The sequence below is a fragment of the Xiphophorus hellerii genome, chromosome 6, assembly GCF_003331165.1.
Source record: "Xiphophorus hellerii strain 12219 chromosome 6, Xiphophorus_hellerii-4.1, whole genome shotgun sequence".
NCBI classification, from domain to species: Eukaryota; Metazoa; Chordata; class Actinopteri; order Cyprinodontiformes; family Poeciliidae; genus Xiphophorus; species Xiphophorus hellerii.
This window is the reverse complement of record NC_045677.1, coordinates 20,786,332-20,804,789: the sequence shown is the minus strand read 5'-3', so window position 1 is coordinate 20,804,789 and position 18,458 is coordinate 20,786,332. Positions and strand designations below refer to the sequence as shown.

The following is an 18,458-nucleotide window of genomic DNA, read 5'->3' as shown; positions in this document are numbered from 1 at the left end:
GGTTTGATCTTTTTAAGCTTGTTTTCATCAGTTTCCACTGCTCCCACGGTACTCTGTACGTTCCTCTAACACAGACTGCAGGCTGTGAAGGCTACGTGGCAGAGCCCAGGCTTCAGGATTGTACTATAAACCCAACAAGCAGAGCTGTTTGTATGCTGGTCCTGAAGGCGCTGCCTCCTACTGAAGCAGCAGTTTGTTGCCTTTATTGGTACCCTGTATGAGGTGTACTTTGCCTAACGACTCAACTTTCCTTCATGTTGTTCCATATAAAAGATGCATGTAGAAGAAAAAAATGTTCAAAGCAGGAGTTATCAGTGCAAAACTTTTTTTTGCATCTTTGTGAAGGGATTACATAGCTTTCAAATCCTCAGAAGAGGATAACAATTGAGTGATTCAGCTGCAGACTCATTACACCAAGTTTGAAAGTTTCAAACATGGTGATGCAAAAACTACTTGGATATTCTTGTGTTATAATATTTGTCTCTCATTATTCAGTGATCTGATGCAAGACTGAAGTTGTTTAAGAAATAGTTTTATTCATTGATGTGAATTTCTGCAAAACAGCTACATTCAAATAAAATCTCAAGCACAAACAATATTTTCTCGTATTTATTGCTGTTTATGTATCTATAGGAGCATGCCAAGAATACTTGAAATACATTCTTGCTTTTTTTTGCCACAGCAATTCAAGCTTAAACTTAATAACTTCTTAACTTATCTCAAAACATTATGTCAAATTAACTGGAAAATCACCCCAAATTTCATCCCAGTAAGGAAGAAAACTGTGAGCTTCAGCTTGTCCAGGAAGAGAGTCGAGCTGCTCACCTTTCCTAATTACAGGATCGCTGCTGATTGGATGTTTGTCAGCACAGGAGCCAATCCTGTAGAGCCTGGCAGCGTGTTTTAGCCTTATGACATGCCTTTTTGTGTCTTTTAATGACCAAGGGAGGCTCCTTAAAAATGTTTCCCTGCTTGTCCGACTCATACGGGGGAGCAGAGAGCTTTAGGGTTCAGACTAGCTTGGAGAAGCAACCCCTCCCTCCAGAGAGACGCGCTGGATCTCGAGGTGATCCTAGGAGGCCAAATCCACTGCACCTTTGCAGGTAAGTAGTTATTTCTATGTTTTCTTAGAGAGGCTGCTGGCAACTTTCACAATTTTAAAAAGATTCACAAGCCACAGTAAAACTATTCATCTTACTGAGAGTAGCAGCTGTAATTCAACAGCCATCTGTGCAGCAACAGAAGACGGCATAACAAGCTTTTGGTGGTTTGATTGTCGAGTTCAGTCGCTGTATTGGATATTCTGATTATTTTCCATAATCCCTCTAAAGCTCTATTAGTGCATGTCCTCAATCCTCTCTATTGTCTCTGCATCAGCCGGTTAAATAAAACCCTTCACTTTGTTCTGAAAGCATTGTGTAATCAAGGATTTCCATTCCTAGCAGGCAGATGAAAAACTCTTCACAGGAAAGAAAGAAAATGAGAAGATCAATCCAAGTCGAGTTGCATTGTAATGAGTTACATATAGCACTGCCTAATGTTGATCCTGTGGCAACTCTGAGTATTGTTCCCTGTCTGTTCCTACAGGAAGCACAGAAAACAGAAAATGGCACGACCATCACTCATCCTCACAGGACTCCTGTTAGCAATTGTCTTACCAGGTGAGATGTAAATGACAAGTTAAAAATGCCGTTTTTTCTAATTTCTATTATTTATCATAGCTTTCAACCTATTTGTCTGTCAAGTAAAATATGAAAACATAAAGGTGGAGGAAAAAAAAACTCAAAGCAACTACTTTGAAAAATACCAGAAAGTTATTAAACGATTCAGACAATTAAAAGCTAAGCTATAATTACTAACTAAGAAGGCCTAAGTAATTTACTGAACATATAACATTGTGATAGGATAGCAAAAACTGTTTGAAAAATTAGCATTCTTCTCAAAATCTGCTATTTTGAAACTACAATATACGGTCTTATATTTCTGTCAATATTTGGCGATAAAGAAAATACAATTCTTTATTTTGGTAAGGAAACATATTTTCTTTACATTTGGATGTAAAGAAAATCCAAATACATTTTAATTACTTTACGACACAGTAGTAAGTAGGATTATATTCATGTTGTTTTAGAAGCATAATAAATGACATATGATGGAGAACTCATAATTGTTTACATGATATTTATGATTTAAGGTTCAGGATTTTTATTCAAGTATGTTGAATATGAAAATCTGCATCTAACCAGTAAAAACACTGATTACTTGGCATAAGTGTCCCATTTCTCAGTGACATATTTTAAAGATTAACTAAATTAAATAATGAAAGATGGAGGAAAAGGTGAATCCTGAGGGTGGTGATGACCTTCAGAAATGGGATTCAGCCTAAATGTCCTTAACATAACAAGTAAAAATACACCTAGTCCATTATAAAGCATAATAGTTGATTCCAACAATAGAGCATTGATGTCAATGTTTGAAATTGTTTCTTTAGCAACACAAAAACGCCTGTGCCTCATTTAAAATAACTGAAATTAACTGATAAATTGCTTTTGGTGTGATTTAACATGATCTGTTGTTTTACAGTGACTTTACTGTTGAGAGGCAATTGGAGAAATTTATTTCTGGACAAGGATATGTTTTTCTTTTGGAAAGTAAAACATCTCGTTAAGATGGTGTTTTTTGGTAGCTTTTAGAGATAAAAATATACATAGACAACTGGACATTGTAATAATCAGCTGACTTGGCTGTTTTTCTTATCACCATAAATGTCTCCATAAAACCCCTGGCAGATCAGAAGACACCCAGACTCCACCCCCCATTAGCTACATTTACAGTGCATGAATAATTGGTTTGTGTGAGGGCCAACTCTTTGTAGTTTTACAGGTAAACTTTGAGGAGGCCTCCAGCGGGGGCATAAACACCACCATTTTAGTTCAAAGCTAAGCGACACAACGTGCTTTAGGCTGGATGGAGGAGTGGAGGGGTGTTTAATTTGCAGGATGCTGCCTGCATCGGGGCGCCAGCGCTCCAGCACCTGCCGCTTTTCACCCGCCGGCTTATTAGCAGCTCAGCATTTTGCCTGATGCTGAGAGAAAGCCCAACATCTGTTTCCAGTTAGCAAGCGTTGCTGCTGCTGCTAATGTGGCTCCTGTTTGTGTTTTTACAGAGTTTCTGGGGGCCGTTCCAGTGGGGCAGGACAAGCAGGAGGAAGGTGAGGATTTGTCTGACGTGGCATGGAAAACTCAAGGGTTTCAAAATGTTCAATTAGTAAATGTATCGGAAGAAAAAAAGCATTAAATTCACTTCTCAGCATGCATGAACCTCATGCAGTTCACAGTTGATTTACATAGTATAGGTGAAGCCATAATATAGGTAATTATATTCAAATTAGGTTTTCATTCGGTGAGCTTTGTCTTGTTATTAATATGAACAACAATCAAACGTGTCTTTGTTTGAGATTAACATGAACTAATCTGAAATATGCTCATTAATATGAGGAGCCGCTGTTCTTAGCTCTTTAATTTAAGGCTAAAATAAACTCTTTTTTTTTAGGTTTTGGAAAAAATGTAGAAACAGATGGTTCTAAATTCTAGTGTCCTTTATGTGTTGGCAATGAACTATTTTGGATTTAGGTTTCATATATTTTAAGATTCTTTGCAGTATTACTTAAAGAGTAGGATTTGATGCAAGTAGAGTTAGGTAAAAAAGAAATAACCAGTCAGAAAAAGTTGATCTTCACTATAGGAACAATTTGACCTTTTGAGCTGTTGGTATAAACAAAGTGAAAAGGCCTTAAAATAGTGACATTTACAACACAAAATGCTCAAAAGAATTTACAGCACAACAATTAAAGTTATGTTTAAAATAAACAAGAGAAACAACAAGACTGCGTTATCATTAAATTACTTAAAATAGTGTGCCAATATAAATATAAAACCATTTAATTCTCAAAGCACTTACAACCGTTTATCTTCACATCTAAACAAAACTAGTTTTTTTACATTTACTCAGACATGTTATGAGATTGAATTGTTTTTGATTAAAAAAAAAGAAAACAAAAAACAAGTTTCAGTTTCCTTTTCAACAACTCAAGCTTTTAGGGTGTCGACAGAGACAAACATTGGCAATGAACACAACAAACTCCTGTACTTTTTTGTACTGTGTATGTTAGCTTTGAAATATAAAAGCAGAAAGCAAAGAAATTAAAATACCGCAGACAAAGCAGAACAAGCAACGGGAGAATATAATATAATATAATAGTGATGAGTCAGAGCTTTGACGTGTGTGATGAAACCGAATACTCCAGACTGGTAGAATGTATCAAGCGCTCTGAGTTTGTGAAAATGTTTTCACGGAAAGAAAATTGGCATAATAGTATAAACGTGAAATTGTCAGAGAAATGGGTTTCAGCCTCAGAAAAGATTAATCAGAAATTTGATCTAGAAGAGCAAGCCAAGTTCCAGTATTATTTACCAGTTTCTGAGACTTTCAGAACAGAAAAAATAAATAAAAAATCTCTTAAGATTCTGTATGTATTTCAACTTAACTAAAAAGAGTTTAACCAGATAGAGGATGGATTAAATTTAAAGTGGGAAGAAAGTTTCTGTACAAAATCTACAGAAACTCATCACCTGATGTAGTCTGATAAGGTACAGATGTAGAAGAATATACCACGTCATCTTCAGCATAAAAGCTAAACATTTACATTAGAAATGAAACAAATGAGTTGACCAAGAACAGATTCTTAGCTTAGTTGAGCATGGTGTAACCAATAATTTCTTAAACCTAGTCATTATGACTTAGTTTTGTATAAATAATGGGCCAATGAAACTTGCTTGTAGAGTCTTTCAACTTGATTTTGTGTTTAAGTGCCAATCTGTGCTTGGTGTATCTTACATGGAAACACAAATATATGAGCAGCTAATGTAAGATATTATGACTATAACATTATAAAATGACACACAAAAAACATATCCTTAAGTTCAACAAGATTATGCGAAGGTGTTTTAGCTTCAAGTACCCATAGATCAGGGGTGTCAAACTCCAGTCCTCAAGGGCCGGTGTCCTGCAGCTTTTAGATGTGCCTCTGCTGCACCACACCTGAACAGAATAATTAGGTCATTAGTAAGGCTCTGGAGAACTGATCTACACAAGGAGGAGGTAATTAAGCCATTTTGTACCTGTGGCACATCTAAGAACTGCAGGACAGCGGCCCTCGAGGACTGGAGTTTGACACCTGTGCCATAGATGGTCTTGATTTTGAGTTACTTTCAGGACAAACTGTGGCACTGTCCTAGCTAAGATTAGTTTATTTTCTCTGTTGGTTCTCTCTGCAGCAGCTGCAGTATCTGATAATGTGAAAGCAGAGGCCATGACCAACTTGAAAAAGCTGGTTCGCAACAGAAGGAATGTCCCCGTCGTGGCTGTGCCCCAGTTCAAACGTATGCCTGACTTCTGGGGATGGTACAAATACTTTATGGACACCCACAACCAGGAGGGGGTGAGTGGAGCATGTTTCAAATCATTTATTCATTTTTATCCCAGTCACAATTACGAAGCTCCTAGTTTTTTCCTTAAAACAATCCATCAGATTGCATTATACTGTTGTATTAAAATGCCTTTTCCCCATTGACTGCATTAAATAAATAATTTCAGGCAGTAAGAACATCGGATTGTTTTTCTCAAAGTTCCTCTTCCAGTTCAGATGACAACAATGAATGATTTATTGCTCAGATCTTGGTTGCATAAAAGTATTCATATGCCTTTGTCTTCTTTAAATATTTAGATATTTTTCAGTGCTTTATGTCCACGACATTTATGTTGTTTAAGTCAGGCTCATATCCTGCTTTAAATACAAAACAGGCTAACAAAAAAAGGCCTTTGGCTTTCAAGCTTTTGATCATGTATTAATTATTTTAAATTCAATTTCAGTGGCTTGTAAATTGTTTGAAACATCATTATGCTAATTTTAGCTGCTTTTGCCCCTGTTGTTCAGGTGGAGGACCTGGATCGTCTGTATCTGGCCTATTTGCAAAACAAACATAGGTCCGAGGAGGGGCCCACCTTCAACCACTACCTCAAACACCTCAGTGAAATATACAGAACCTGTGCTGATTCCGATGACCCAGAATGCATTGCTGAGTTTACCAGCAAGCCCAAAGCTGCAGTGGTCATGCCTGCCCCTTTCAAGGCTGCTCCCATCAGGACGTGCGACCCCTACCTTGACCCCTACTGCCTCTACCCCCTTTCATCCAAAACTCCCGAACTGGCTCCAGCTAAGGTACCAGCTCCCATCCTCGCCCCTGTGCTGTCCATGAAGAGCCCCAATGGTTACTACCATTATGGTCCAGTCTTGGAGCCTTTCCTGAGCCATGAGCAGCAGTCTGAGCTGCTCAGGATTTGCCAACCTGAAGATGTAGAATGCCTGCAGTATCCACCTGAGAGCAGCGTTTGGGTACCGCCCTGTGCTGGGTCCGGCTCCATCCTATTCTGCCCTCAATTGCGACCCCAAGGACCCTTACTGCAAGCCCCCTTTAGTGCAAAAGGCCCCCAGTGGCTTCTACCACCTGATGTACTCTAGCTGTGACCCATCAGTGGATCCTCTTTGTGTCAGTAAAGCTGCTCCTGCTCCCCTTGCAGCTGGGGAGGCACCCACAGAGCAGCACTGCAACCCTCTCTTTGATGTGGGCTGCAACCCTCTGAGCGCCACAAGGCTTGCAAGCCTCACCAAACCCGTCCTGGAGTACGCCCCCAAACATGCACTTCCTGTGGCTCCTCTGACTTGTGACCCACGAACCAACCCGTACTGCATACTGGCAGCTGCTGCCGCCCTGCGCAGGCCCCCTCCGCAGCTCCCCGAGCACCAGGTCTGAACCCAAAGTCCTCTTCTTAGGTTTGAATTACTTCTTTTTGACTAGTTCTCTATGGTCATGCTAACATATGACTTATTAAAATATGTAGTAAAATGAAATGGGTGTTGAATAATGCTTTAATTTCTTTTAGTCATAAATCTGCTTTGCATTTGTTTTGAAACACACACACACAAACCAAACAATCAACCAGGTCCGCTACCAGCTTGGAGTCCGTGGCAAGACCAAGGAAGGCTACGACTGCTATGTGCACTATGACAAGGACTGCAGCCCAGTCAAGTCTGGCTCTGAGGCTCCTGATGAACCCGTCTGCCACCCTTACGATCCTAATTGTGCAAAGTTTGCTCCACCTGGCGGCATTGAGGCCCCAAAGCCTGGAAAGGACAGGCATTATTCTTCCAGATCCTGACTGCGACCCCGAGTATGACTACAACTGCAGATTGCGCCGAGCCGAACCCGCCGCCTCTGCCGATGAGCCAATAACTGATGAAGAAAATGGTGCAAAGGAAGCCGTTGTCCACCAATATGCCATCCCACGCTTTGAGGACTTCCTTCGGGGTGTCCAGAGCAAGCACAAGTAAATCTTACCACCAGCTAGGCAGTCTTACAGGAGGGAATTGAGTTCATATGAACTTTGCAAGGCAGAACATTTTTATATTATCATTAAGACCTTAGCAAGATTCAAAAACAAATCCCAAAATAATTCAGCTTCAAACTGCAAAGCAGTCTTAAGTTCTTTTACTATATGTCAAAGATTGAGCCAAACAGCACATAGTGGTATTATGAGGAAATTGTGCATTAAATAGTTCATGTTTGGATCTTTGTAGAAAAGACATGTGTGTATAGATGTGTAATAGAGCAGTAGAATTAGTTCAAATCAGTGTTAGTGGGAAAGATGTTGCTGTACATTATCCACAATATATTTAATGTTTTCTTCAGTCTTCAGTTACGTAAAAACTCATTAAACCTCACCTGTTCAGTTTCTATCACGTTCTTAATACAAAAGATTGACTAAAAAAAATGATTAGACTTAATTTCTTGAAATGAAACAATTGTGTCACAGAAACATCTAGTTCAGAAGCTAAAGATAAATGTGACAATGTGTAGGTATGAGCTAATATTTTACAAATTTGACTCTGTTGCAGAGAGTTTATTTAGTGACTGTCGTTTTAAAGCATCGACTGCCAGCTGTTGTGGATAATGCCATTATATTCCTCTAGCAGATGGCGCGCCCTGTTGGGGTTTCACCATTTTATGTTCCAAATAACTAATAAAATAGCTCATTGTTGCATCCTGTATGGTTTATGTAAAATGCTTATGTACATTTACTATATCATAGCCTCTAATGAGTTATAAAAGTGCTAACATAATTCATTTAAATAGTGTTGTATTATCTACTGTACATATACTTGTATCTTAGTGGGATTTTGTGACAGACCAACACAAAATAGTGCATATCTGGAAAGTTTTTAAAATCCTTTAAGAAACTCCAGTGCACCCATTTCTCTTTCAAAGACTCTAAATAAGTAAAAAGAGTCCAGGGGTAAACTGTTAATCATACACTTTACTAGTGTGGCTTTTATGAAAGAACTGCCAGGAGCAATACTTTTGCAAGGTAGTATAAACCAGAATCCATCCTTTTTGAATGTTTCACCATCTGAAAACTTAATTCCAACAATAAAATTGGGCATAAAAACAATCATGGTCATGTAAGCTACAGCTGAGCTTGTAATTTTTACAATTTAGCTTTTTAGTTGCTTGTTCCCCGCAACATTTTTTGAATACATTTTTCATACTCTATCAATTTTATATGCTATAAACAGTATTCAAGGACAAAACCTACGAGTCGGTTTCCCCAGGTAAACAAACAAAAAGGACATCTAACCTCAAATCTAATTTTATTCACAATTTTACCAACACTCTGGCACAATGGAAGCAGTTAAAGCTATGCGAGTATCTGGAAAATTAATTATGGGGATTCAATAACCTCATTTATTAATTAAAATATAGGAAATCCTGCAACAAAAGGCATAGAATGAAAAAAAAACAGTGCAGGGAAAGCCACTTACAATGTTGTCATTAATAAGTTTGACAAAGTGCTTGGAAATTACTTTGTGTATTGCTTGAAACAATTGTAAGTCATTGCTGCACAGTATTAGTCTCTACCATTGGTGTTGGAACATTCTCCTTTCACAGCTAAATTGCAGTGTAGTAGCTACAAGCATCATCTCTTAACAGTTTTTCTAATTTAATGTAATAATGTAATGCTATACGATGAGTGGACAAAATTTAAACAATTCTCCTTTACTTAATATGTATGCATCAAACAACATCTGTGCTAAGGATGAAAGTTTAAAAGCAGTTTACAACAAGATCAAATATCAAAATTGATCTCACTACAGGACATTTTTATAATATTTAGGAAATACCATAAGAATAATTCTACTGTTTCCTAGTCTAAAATGGGCTAATAAAATGGCAGATTTGGTTCCTTGTTTACTGGTCAACATTATGAAGTTTCTGCATATTGAAGGCAAACAGATCTGACAGACGTAAAGACCCACAACCACTGAGAATAATGACAACCTAAAGACGGAGGATCCTGAAAGCCTCATATGTTGCTAACTCCAGTAAAGTGTCTCTTTTCATAAAAAAATTACCTTGTTTACAAAGTTACTTTACTTTTAATTCTGGATTCTAATTTTCAGAACATTATGAGGTCATCATTATCACATTTATCCCAACTTCTGCACATTTATGACACTTTGTGCAGCAAAAAGGGGCAAATATTCTAAAGCTCGTCTCTGCAAGCTGTTACAAAACTGATGACCCAAGCAATCCTGAAACGTCTGTATTGTTCCAATAAATTAGATTTACTCTGCCATTACTGTGCTGCACCATGCAGAGCTACTGTTCCAGTTTGCTTTCTTATGTCTGAATTATGCATCATTTAAATTTTATTTTTGCAACGTTTTAATAAAAAGCCATGGTAGTGTTCAGGTTAGGGTAAGAAATTACATTAAAGACAAAGTTTTGCAAAAAAGTGTTTATATCTCAGACAAAGTAATATGCAGCACATTATAGTCACTCTGCAAGAGTTACATGAAAAAGAATAAATTAATACAAATATTTAAACCACTCCACAGCATTATGCTTTCTAAAATAGCTTCAAAGTTGTATTTCATGGAGGGGAAAGATCTGGACTGGTTCGATATAAAGAGAAAAGAAGAGGAGGAGCGGCAGGATAAAACACTAAGATTATTTCCACGCTGCATCACCAAAGATATTCATTGTGATGTTTAAGAGAATTTGTGCCCCAAAAGCCAAGAACGTCAACAAGGTTTAAAAAAATAACTGAACTGTAATTCCTTCAGCACAGCATATATTGTTTTCCTTAAGGAAATTTTGTTATGTTCTCTGTGCTACTGTTTTTTTACTTTGTCAACAAATTACAGAAAAAGTGTAAACGTGAATCTTGTCCAGTCTCTTCCTGTTGATCTCCTACAATTACAATTCACAACTGTTGTCATCAAGACTTCAGCTATAGTTTATAACAGAGTACCCTGCTATATTGACGACACGACGAAGCAATTTGACTGTCTTATCCGTACCCAATGACACGACGACTTGTCATTCTGAGATACTGACATGTTCATCGACACATTTATTCTTGAGAGACAAACTAAGGATTTTGAGAAAGACTGACTTTTGAGGGTAATTCATGCAAAAAATCAACTGAGAAAACTCTAATTAGATTTTTTCCCCCCCCCCAAGAAACAACGTTCAATAGATCATTATATTTTTGTTTTCAGATAATTTTGGAACAGGAGACCTAATGTTTTTCATGCGGCTTCCAGCCAGATGGTGATCTCAGAGTTCATGTTCTCTTCTCTTCCATCTGTCTGACTAAATCTGGCACACCTTCACACTCTCATTCTCACGTCTGTTTTAATAAAAATAAACCCTCAATCAGTAAACATCTTTCTTTTAATCAAGCATTTTTTACGCAGCACTGGTTGGATCACCAGAACGCCTCCTCAGCGATACGAGAGAAAATCATTTCATAATCCGAGCTGCACACAATAGTATTATTAAAGATGAAACTGTGATACCTTTAGGTGAGAAATTGAATTTTTATTGAAGGTCGTCCTGAGGAGCAAAGATCAAACCGTGTGTGGAGGAGAAAAAGAAAATGTTTGGAATCAATTTCACGCCCCTGTGAAGAATAATTGCGTTGGATTGTAAGCGTTATGATATTAAGATAAGCGGCTTTTAGTGTGTCGCAGTGGAACGCATTTAGTCTAGTGGTTTATCACGGCTGTCTGCTTTGTGTTAATTACTGAATAAATGATGAACTCATCTGCCATGAACACACCCTGCAACTGTTTGTTGTTATTCAGATAGATAGATAGCATAACGAATAAAGACTTTTTAAAACTTGCTCATCTTGTTGTTTCAGGGAAAGAGTTTATTAATTATGTAATTTATCTCTATACAAGCCTTTGGTACAACCAAAAGTGCAAGTTCTTAAAATTTTCGCCATGTCTTTGTGTATTGTTACATCCCTAGTCTTTATGGTTCTGCAGTGTTTTAGACTGATTCATTGTGGCAGGGCAGCTGGATTTGGACTTAAGCTGAATCTTCTCCAATACCACTAGTGTTAATTGCTAACTTGAGTGGAAATCAATTGGACTGCTTCTCTTGTTTCTCATCCAAAACACTTCTCCAGCTCTGAACATGGTTGGAAGTAACAAGCTAATAAGTTGCAGGCACAACAGAATAGAAATAAAATTAGTGGTGGGTTTTAATTTAACAGTAAAACACCCAAAAATATTTTTAAAAGTTAAATGCTTTTCTTATATTTGAAAGGCTGAAGTAGGTTTTACACCTTCAGACGAATTTTGTTTTGAAGAAATGGTTAGTGAACATGATCCCATTCCTCAGGAGTGTGTGACCAAGCTGGTGACCATCATTAACAGGAGCCTCTAGGCTTGACTGGTTGTGCATTTTTTAGAAACTACTGAAGCATCTGTTAATTTAATTCATAGTTGTCTTGTTTCTTCAAATATCACTAAAAATAAAGCAATAGTCATTGACAGAATAAACTATCTGGCATTGGCAAGGAGGATTTGGTTTTTAATGGGAGCTGCTCAAAACATACATTTTCCTTTCAAATTTAACACAATTTCAAAGAAAATCAATAGGATTTTCTATGAAAGTGGGGTTCATTATCAAGAGGTGTTACAACAAAAAGAAAATCAAACATAATAATTTAACTTGTAAGTCAGAAAGGACATATTTTCTGAAAATATTTCTCTAGAAACATCTGTTAACAGAATATTTGAAGACTTTAGAGCTGTTGCCTCGCTACCAAGATACTACTGGCACAAAAGGTTTCACAACACGCTTAAACTTTAGTGTCTACTGCAATAGTAAGTGAACAAAACAATGGACTCACAAGATAATGGCCACAAATTTTCAAAATGAATGCTCAAGGACTGCCTCTTATTCCACTCATTTCTCACATAAATCCGTGAAACTATCCTTTTTGTTATGCTGCATATGGATATGGAATTAGATCTACTGGGACTGATTGAAAGTATCTCAAATTGATTAATCACAAGCTTTAATAAAAGGTGTTTATAGATAGATATCGAGCATTTAATGCTCAGTTTCACACAATTTGGCATCATTGCTAAAATACTCAATATTTTGTTTACACACACATGACTTACTCATCTAAGCTGAAAAAAAACAACATCTAGTTTAATTGCTTTATAACAAAAAATATTCAGCCACATTCACCTGTAGGTGGTGCTATAGTAGAAAATACATGTTTCATCTTATAACTCCAAAACTAGAAGTCACATTAACAAATTAATGTGGGCAAAGTTTAGAAAGATCCTCCAACAGATGACAAAAGATTAGTCTGGAATATTTTTCACCAGAAAGCTATAAATACCGCATTAGCCAAAATCAATTTCGTCCCCTACGATCAACTCTGAGCCAAATAAAACCTAGCACAAGATACGCTTGTTTTTTCAACGTCCATCTCAATGTGGCGCTGAAAAATTACAACATTTATTACGCAAAAAAAAGAGCCAAACTTATACCTCCACCTCGTCACGCAACTCCAACTTTTTCATTCTACTCCGCTCACAAAGCGTGGCAGCTTTAGATTAAAACTCAGATTTAAAATAAAAAGTTTTTGTTCTGCAAAGAATCTTTACTGTCACAAAGCCAATAGTTCATCTTCTGTCTCAATTTTACCTGAGATTTATATTCTGAAACCATCCTTCATTCAGAAGTACCCCTGACTGACCTAATGGACATATTTATTAATAACTCACAGGCAAATGCACTTTTCAGCTGACCAGATCTGAAGTGCTGCTTTAAGTGGACTCCCGAGCTGAAGCAGAGTGTTGCTGGCTTTGCTGCAAGCGTTTGAAGTTGGTGGCCTTTTTTAAGATGAATAAAGAATAAAAAAAACTCCCTTTTTTCACCTGAACAGGTCTGAGCGACTGCATGTAAAATGGAATTTCATTTTATTTTGTTTGCTGCTATTGCTGCTTGAATGAAGGGGGGGGCAATAAAATGAACAGGTACAGTATGGCTATAAATTGACAGGGCCTTGCATTCAGCAGTCTGTTGGGACCGCCACACTAGTTCTGCACATTGAGATTGAGTTTTGTGGTTCTCTCCGTTTTCTGCAGTGTGATGGCGTTTATGAAGGGCGATGGAAAAATTAGACGTTTTGCAGTGAGAGAGACTAAAACTGCATGTGAGAAAATGACTGTGACAAGCAGGAGGAGTGAGTCATTTAAGAGGTCAACGCTGCTACAGCTCTCGGTGTGCTTTTGAATTGATGAACTTCCTGCATTTAGATGTGCTTCATGCTGGAGTCTAATTCAAATCAGCAACCAGTTGTGTGAGAAAATCATCTGCAATTATTTCATTTGTCCAATTCTGGTTAATTTATGACTCCTAGTCTAATTAAATGAAAAACATGCCTGTACTGGTTTTGACTTTATTATGTTGTCTAGCAGTAAAAGCCACATATGCAGCTATGTGTGAAAAAGAGCCTAATTGTTTTCAACATGCGATGTTGGGAATCGGGGTTTTGGGGGGTTTCCTTTTTGCTGCTGTTTCATCCCTTATCCACCAGATGGCGTCTACAGGCGGAGGTTTCTCTGGAGGGATGGGCCTTGGTTCAGCGCACCGGTGTTTAATCACCTCTTCAGTCATGGAGCTTAAGAGGAGCGGACTACCAGTACTTCGTCGCTTGAGTGTTAGCCTATATGGTACTCTAAGCCCCTAGAGAGCTACCTCCGAGCCTTTCCAGAAAGATCCTCTAAATATCCCTCTCGTTGTTTTTCCTCCTACAGCTATTCCTTCGTGACGCCAAGCGGCCTCCTTGAAGAATCCTTCCTGGTTTGACTCACCTCGAGACACCACCTACCCACGGGTTGCCCGAGCCCCGTTTCCGTTCCTTCGGCCGGATCTCAAAGCCTCTTCCGGATTATTCGGCGGATTGTGGATCCGCTCCTCGTCTGTCCTCCACCACAGAAAACACTGGCCCGCTCTCTGCCGCAGCCTCCTCCGATCCTCCTGGATGCCACTCGAACATACTGTAAGCCAAGACCCGGTATCCACCGGAGTGCCTCCAGGACTGTCATCATCATTTTCCCAAGTAAGATCGGCTACTACTCTCACAGCTCCCATTTCCGATTACCCTGAACTTACCGAACTTACCATTCCCTCTGCTACTTCTCAGTGTGCCGGCCTCCCCCAGAAGCCCTCCCCTGACAGTTCGTCGTTCTACCCACCGAATCTGTGTTTACATTAATAAACTATATTTTGCTGATCTCTGTTCTCCAGTGGTGTTCTGCATGTGGTTAAGAAAATTAGACCTCACCATGACATGCGAGCGTTTCTGCCACTTCAAGTCTGCGGTAGGTCTCATAAAGAAAACAAGCAAAGAGGAAAAAACCCACTGAGACTATATTGTGTTGAAAAGTGTTGCTTCTGTTTTACAACTACAACAAAACATGTAGCTTACAAATTTATGGGTTTTCAAAGGAAAAGAAAACAACTTTTTTAAGAAAACTAAAATCTTGCAGAGCTTTCTCTTTCTGAGTCAAGGTTCTCAAGTCTGGTTAATTTTATAAGAATTTTAAAAAGAGGTCACTTTTTATGGTACTACTAACTAGTATTTTTTCTGTTTCTACAGAATGAGGGAGAGATAAGCAGGAGCCAGCACAGGACAGATCTTTCACAGTAACTTGTAAAACAAACTTCAACATAAAAAATCCAATATTGTAGTTACTATGAAAATAATTTCTAAAAGAATATATTAGTAATAGTTTTTGTCTTTCAGTTCAATCTGAGAGGCAAAAAGCAGAATGCATGCCACTGTTACCCAACAAACTTGATGAACTGAGGGTTATATGGTAGTTTTTTTTAATTCTTCTGTATAATGAACATACTGCACAATACTTCAATACTTAAGGTATCAAGTTACTTCAGGTAACTGCAATGGATAGCCCTTAGATTGAGTACATCACCAATGACTATAATATTCCGTTAAACCGAACGAGAATTATTTTAACATGCTCCATTTAACATTATGACTTTTATCAAATGGCAAAACCTATTCACAGATGGCTTTTAATTCTTTAAACCATATACATTTTTATAGTTAATGCTTTAACTCAAATACCTTGTCCCTTTTTCTCTGACAGTTTGTGCCTTTATCATATCAGTCAGTAGTTAAGTTTTCAAGTCCAGACTGAAAACACATCTGCTCTCCCTGGCCAAATTAAAGAGAAAAAGGTAAACCATGGAAGAAGATTGCTGCAGCTACAACTAAGTATTATTATAGGTTTTATTCATATTATTAGCCTTTTGCTATCTTTGGTTATAACTACAAATAAAATATAATTTAATATTTAAGCATTTTAGCTTTTAACTGTATCCACTGTTTTCACAGAATAATATTTTAACTCCTACACAAAAAATTTATTACAAAACTGAAAAAGGTGTAAAGCTGTCTCTTTATTAAGCTTCACACATAGGCAGCCATTACTTCCTCGCTGGATCTTATTCTTGTAATAACCCATAAATAATTGTCTATTTTACTAATAAAAACACCAAATTAATGCCCTTTGTGTGAAAACCATAAAAAATGGCAAAAACAATAAGTTAAATGTGAATTCAGTAGTGAATTCAGGCTGTTTCTTAGCTAGCTCAACACACATGTACAAAGTCCGTTAGCATTACCAATAATTAGCCTCGAGAAATATGTCCCGTTTTCTACACAATACTAATTACAAGCTGCATAACTTTACTCACTCTTGATTCAATAATATCTTCAACTGTTAAAGGATACCAATATATATAGATCAAAATACATTTTTACTTACCTGTGATTTAGAAAAGATGAGACGCACATGTTGAGCTTCCATTAGCATCTAACAGGCAGGTTTATTCTTCGTCTGTGTGCCCAACCTTCTCTATGCCGCCGATACGGTAGTCGCCCCCTAGCGGTTGTATTTGGAAACGCACTGAATAACTGAAATAAAAACTAAAAACTTATTACAATGAGAAATTAAGAATAGAAAAAGAAAAATAATGTTGCAGTCCTATTTTTAAACTTATTATTTTTATTTACTTATAACTTGTTTGTCACCTACTTTTGGTATTTTTCACCTTGGATGGCACTTTAGGGTGCATATAACAGGAAAAATCTAAAACTTAAATATCACACTAGATCCAACAATACTTCACACAATTACACAGTACCTAGTTCAATAAAATGCTAACAGACAACTTGGCTGTAATGTTTGCTGAACTATTCATTCCTAGTATTGCCCAGGAGTATTAAAGTCAACTTTGATGTTCAGCATTTGAAGTCTCTGTGTGGCAAAGGCTTCATGTAGATCCCTGCATAAAACTTTTACTTTTAAAAGTACTTCCAAGGGCAAAAGAAGTGTTTGAAACACTGATGAAGATGGATGTTTTTAAGCTGCTTCTTAAACATGAAGAATAAATCTTAAAAAATAGCATCTGTTTGATCTAATTTGATCCACTCCTCAGGTGTTGAGGCAAAGAAAAATGATATAAATGAAATCAGAGTAAAGAGGTCAACATAATTGCAACTAGGCAGTGATTAAATCTCTCAACAATCAGTTGGTCCACTCAAGAATACTCATAAAAAAGGAAGATATAGACAGTTGTCGGCTGCTCTGATCAATGTTGGCTGGCTGCTTTAATTCATTAACCACATGGTGCATGGGCTTTCAGGGGCAATCTAGCTTTGATTAATGGTGAGCTGCACTGACAGGCTTTGTCATCGATCTGTCGCAGCTCGCTGGCCCTGCCAAGAGAAATCGAATCTGTGGATAAACCTGGAGACGCCTTCTGCTGGGCGGCGTTGACTCACACCGGGAGAAGAACATGTACGGGAGGAGAACGGGGGGGGGGGAAGCTGAGGTTTATGTGTGGTATTTGCACTCAGATGCATTCGGTCTGGTACTCCAGGGACACAGACAGACAAACACACATGGACAGATGGAGACTTAAAGAAAGGCTGACGGGAATGAAACAGAAACCAGGAGATGGAAGCTAGCAGACGCACAGACAAACAAACAGGAGTTGGGGTGACAGAAGTCAGAGGCAGCTTTGCTCCGCTCTTGTAATTCAGCTGGCATTTCTGCGGGACTCGTAGACGGGGATTTTAGCTGACTAGATACAAACACGGCTTCGTGCTAAGTCCTGGCCTTGGAGGACACGGCGGGAGTTTTCTGTCCTGCCTGAATCAGCAGGGTCTGGGTGTTTGCTGACGGGGCCTCAGCAAATTCTCCACAACACCTTCCTCCTGGGAGCAGGAGAAGATCATTGCCTTCAATCAAGACCGCAGCCCTCAAATTAAAATTAGTGGGAAAAGAATAGAGTTTTGCTCAGTAACTATGGCAACTAAAATTGGCCATGTACACACTGAGTATTAGCAGGAATATACATGAGTTTAGGAGGGGGAAGTAGTTGGAAAATTTCAAAATAAACACAAACGAAAGTGTTTTAATGCCTGACACTTTCCCACATTTTGCCACTTACAAAATTTTTAATGTATTTGATTTGGGATTTTGATATTGTTGACCAACACAAAGAAGTGCATGATCGCAAAGTGGATGCAAAAGGAATAAATACAGATTTTTTTTTGTCAAGATTTGTGATGGAGTTACACCCAATGCTTCTGGTGGTCCAAATTATAATCTATTTCAAAAATATACGACTAAAGTAGGAACACAATAAGAACTTGATGTATGGTAACTGGGATGACAAGTAGCAGAATCAGAATCAGATACTATAATGATGCTTATTTGGTGACAAGCTACTCCATTCAAATAGTTAAATATTAGCAAACAGGCGATACAAATAAAAAGAAAAAGGCTATACATATGCATGGTATGATAAGTAAATTTAAAATAAAATAAATACAATAAGAAGTATGTATATAAAATATTTTAATCTATAAAGAAAACAGACAATAAGAATCAGATGAACAGGTGAGGAAACTGATCCGAGGCAAAC

At 37.9% G+C, this 18,458-nt stretch overlaps 1 protein-coding gene and 1 long non-coding RNA gene across 2 annotated transcripts; both read left to right on the top strand.

The window, feature by feature from the left end:
- The first annotated feature begins 956 nt into the window (after positions 1-956).
- On the top strand, positions 957-10,342 carry and2 (actinodin2). The gene is given in 8 exon segments (XM_032564336.1): positions 957-1,103; positions 1,588-1,661; positions 3,167-3,211; positions 5,337-5,500; positions 5,996-6,433; positions 6,435-6,866; positions 7,063-7,233; positions 7,235-10,342. Coding segments are annotated over 8 exon segments (1,683 nt in total). The 5' UTR covers positions 957-960; the 3' UTR covers positions 7,451-10,342.
- A 3,634-nt stretch (positions 10,343-13,976) lies between these two features.
- LOC116722073 (uncharacterized) lies at positions 13,977-14,733 on the top strand. Its single transcript, XR_004339709.1, has 3 exons — positions 13,977-14,170; positions 14,255-14,559; positions 14,644-14,733. It is a non-coding gene; the product is annotated as an uncharacterized LOC116722073 (long non-coding RNA).
- Positions 14,734-18,458: the final 3,725 nt, after the last annotated feature.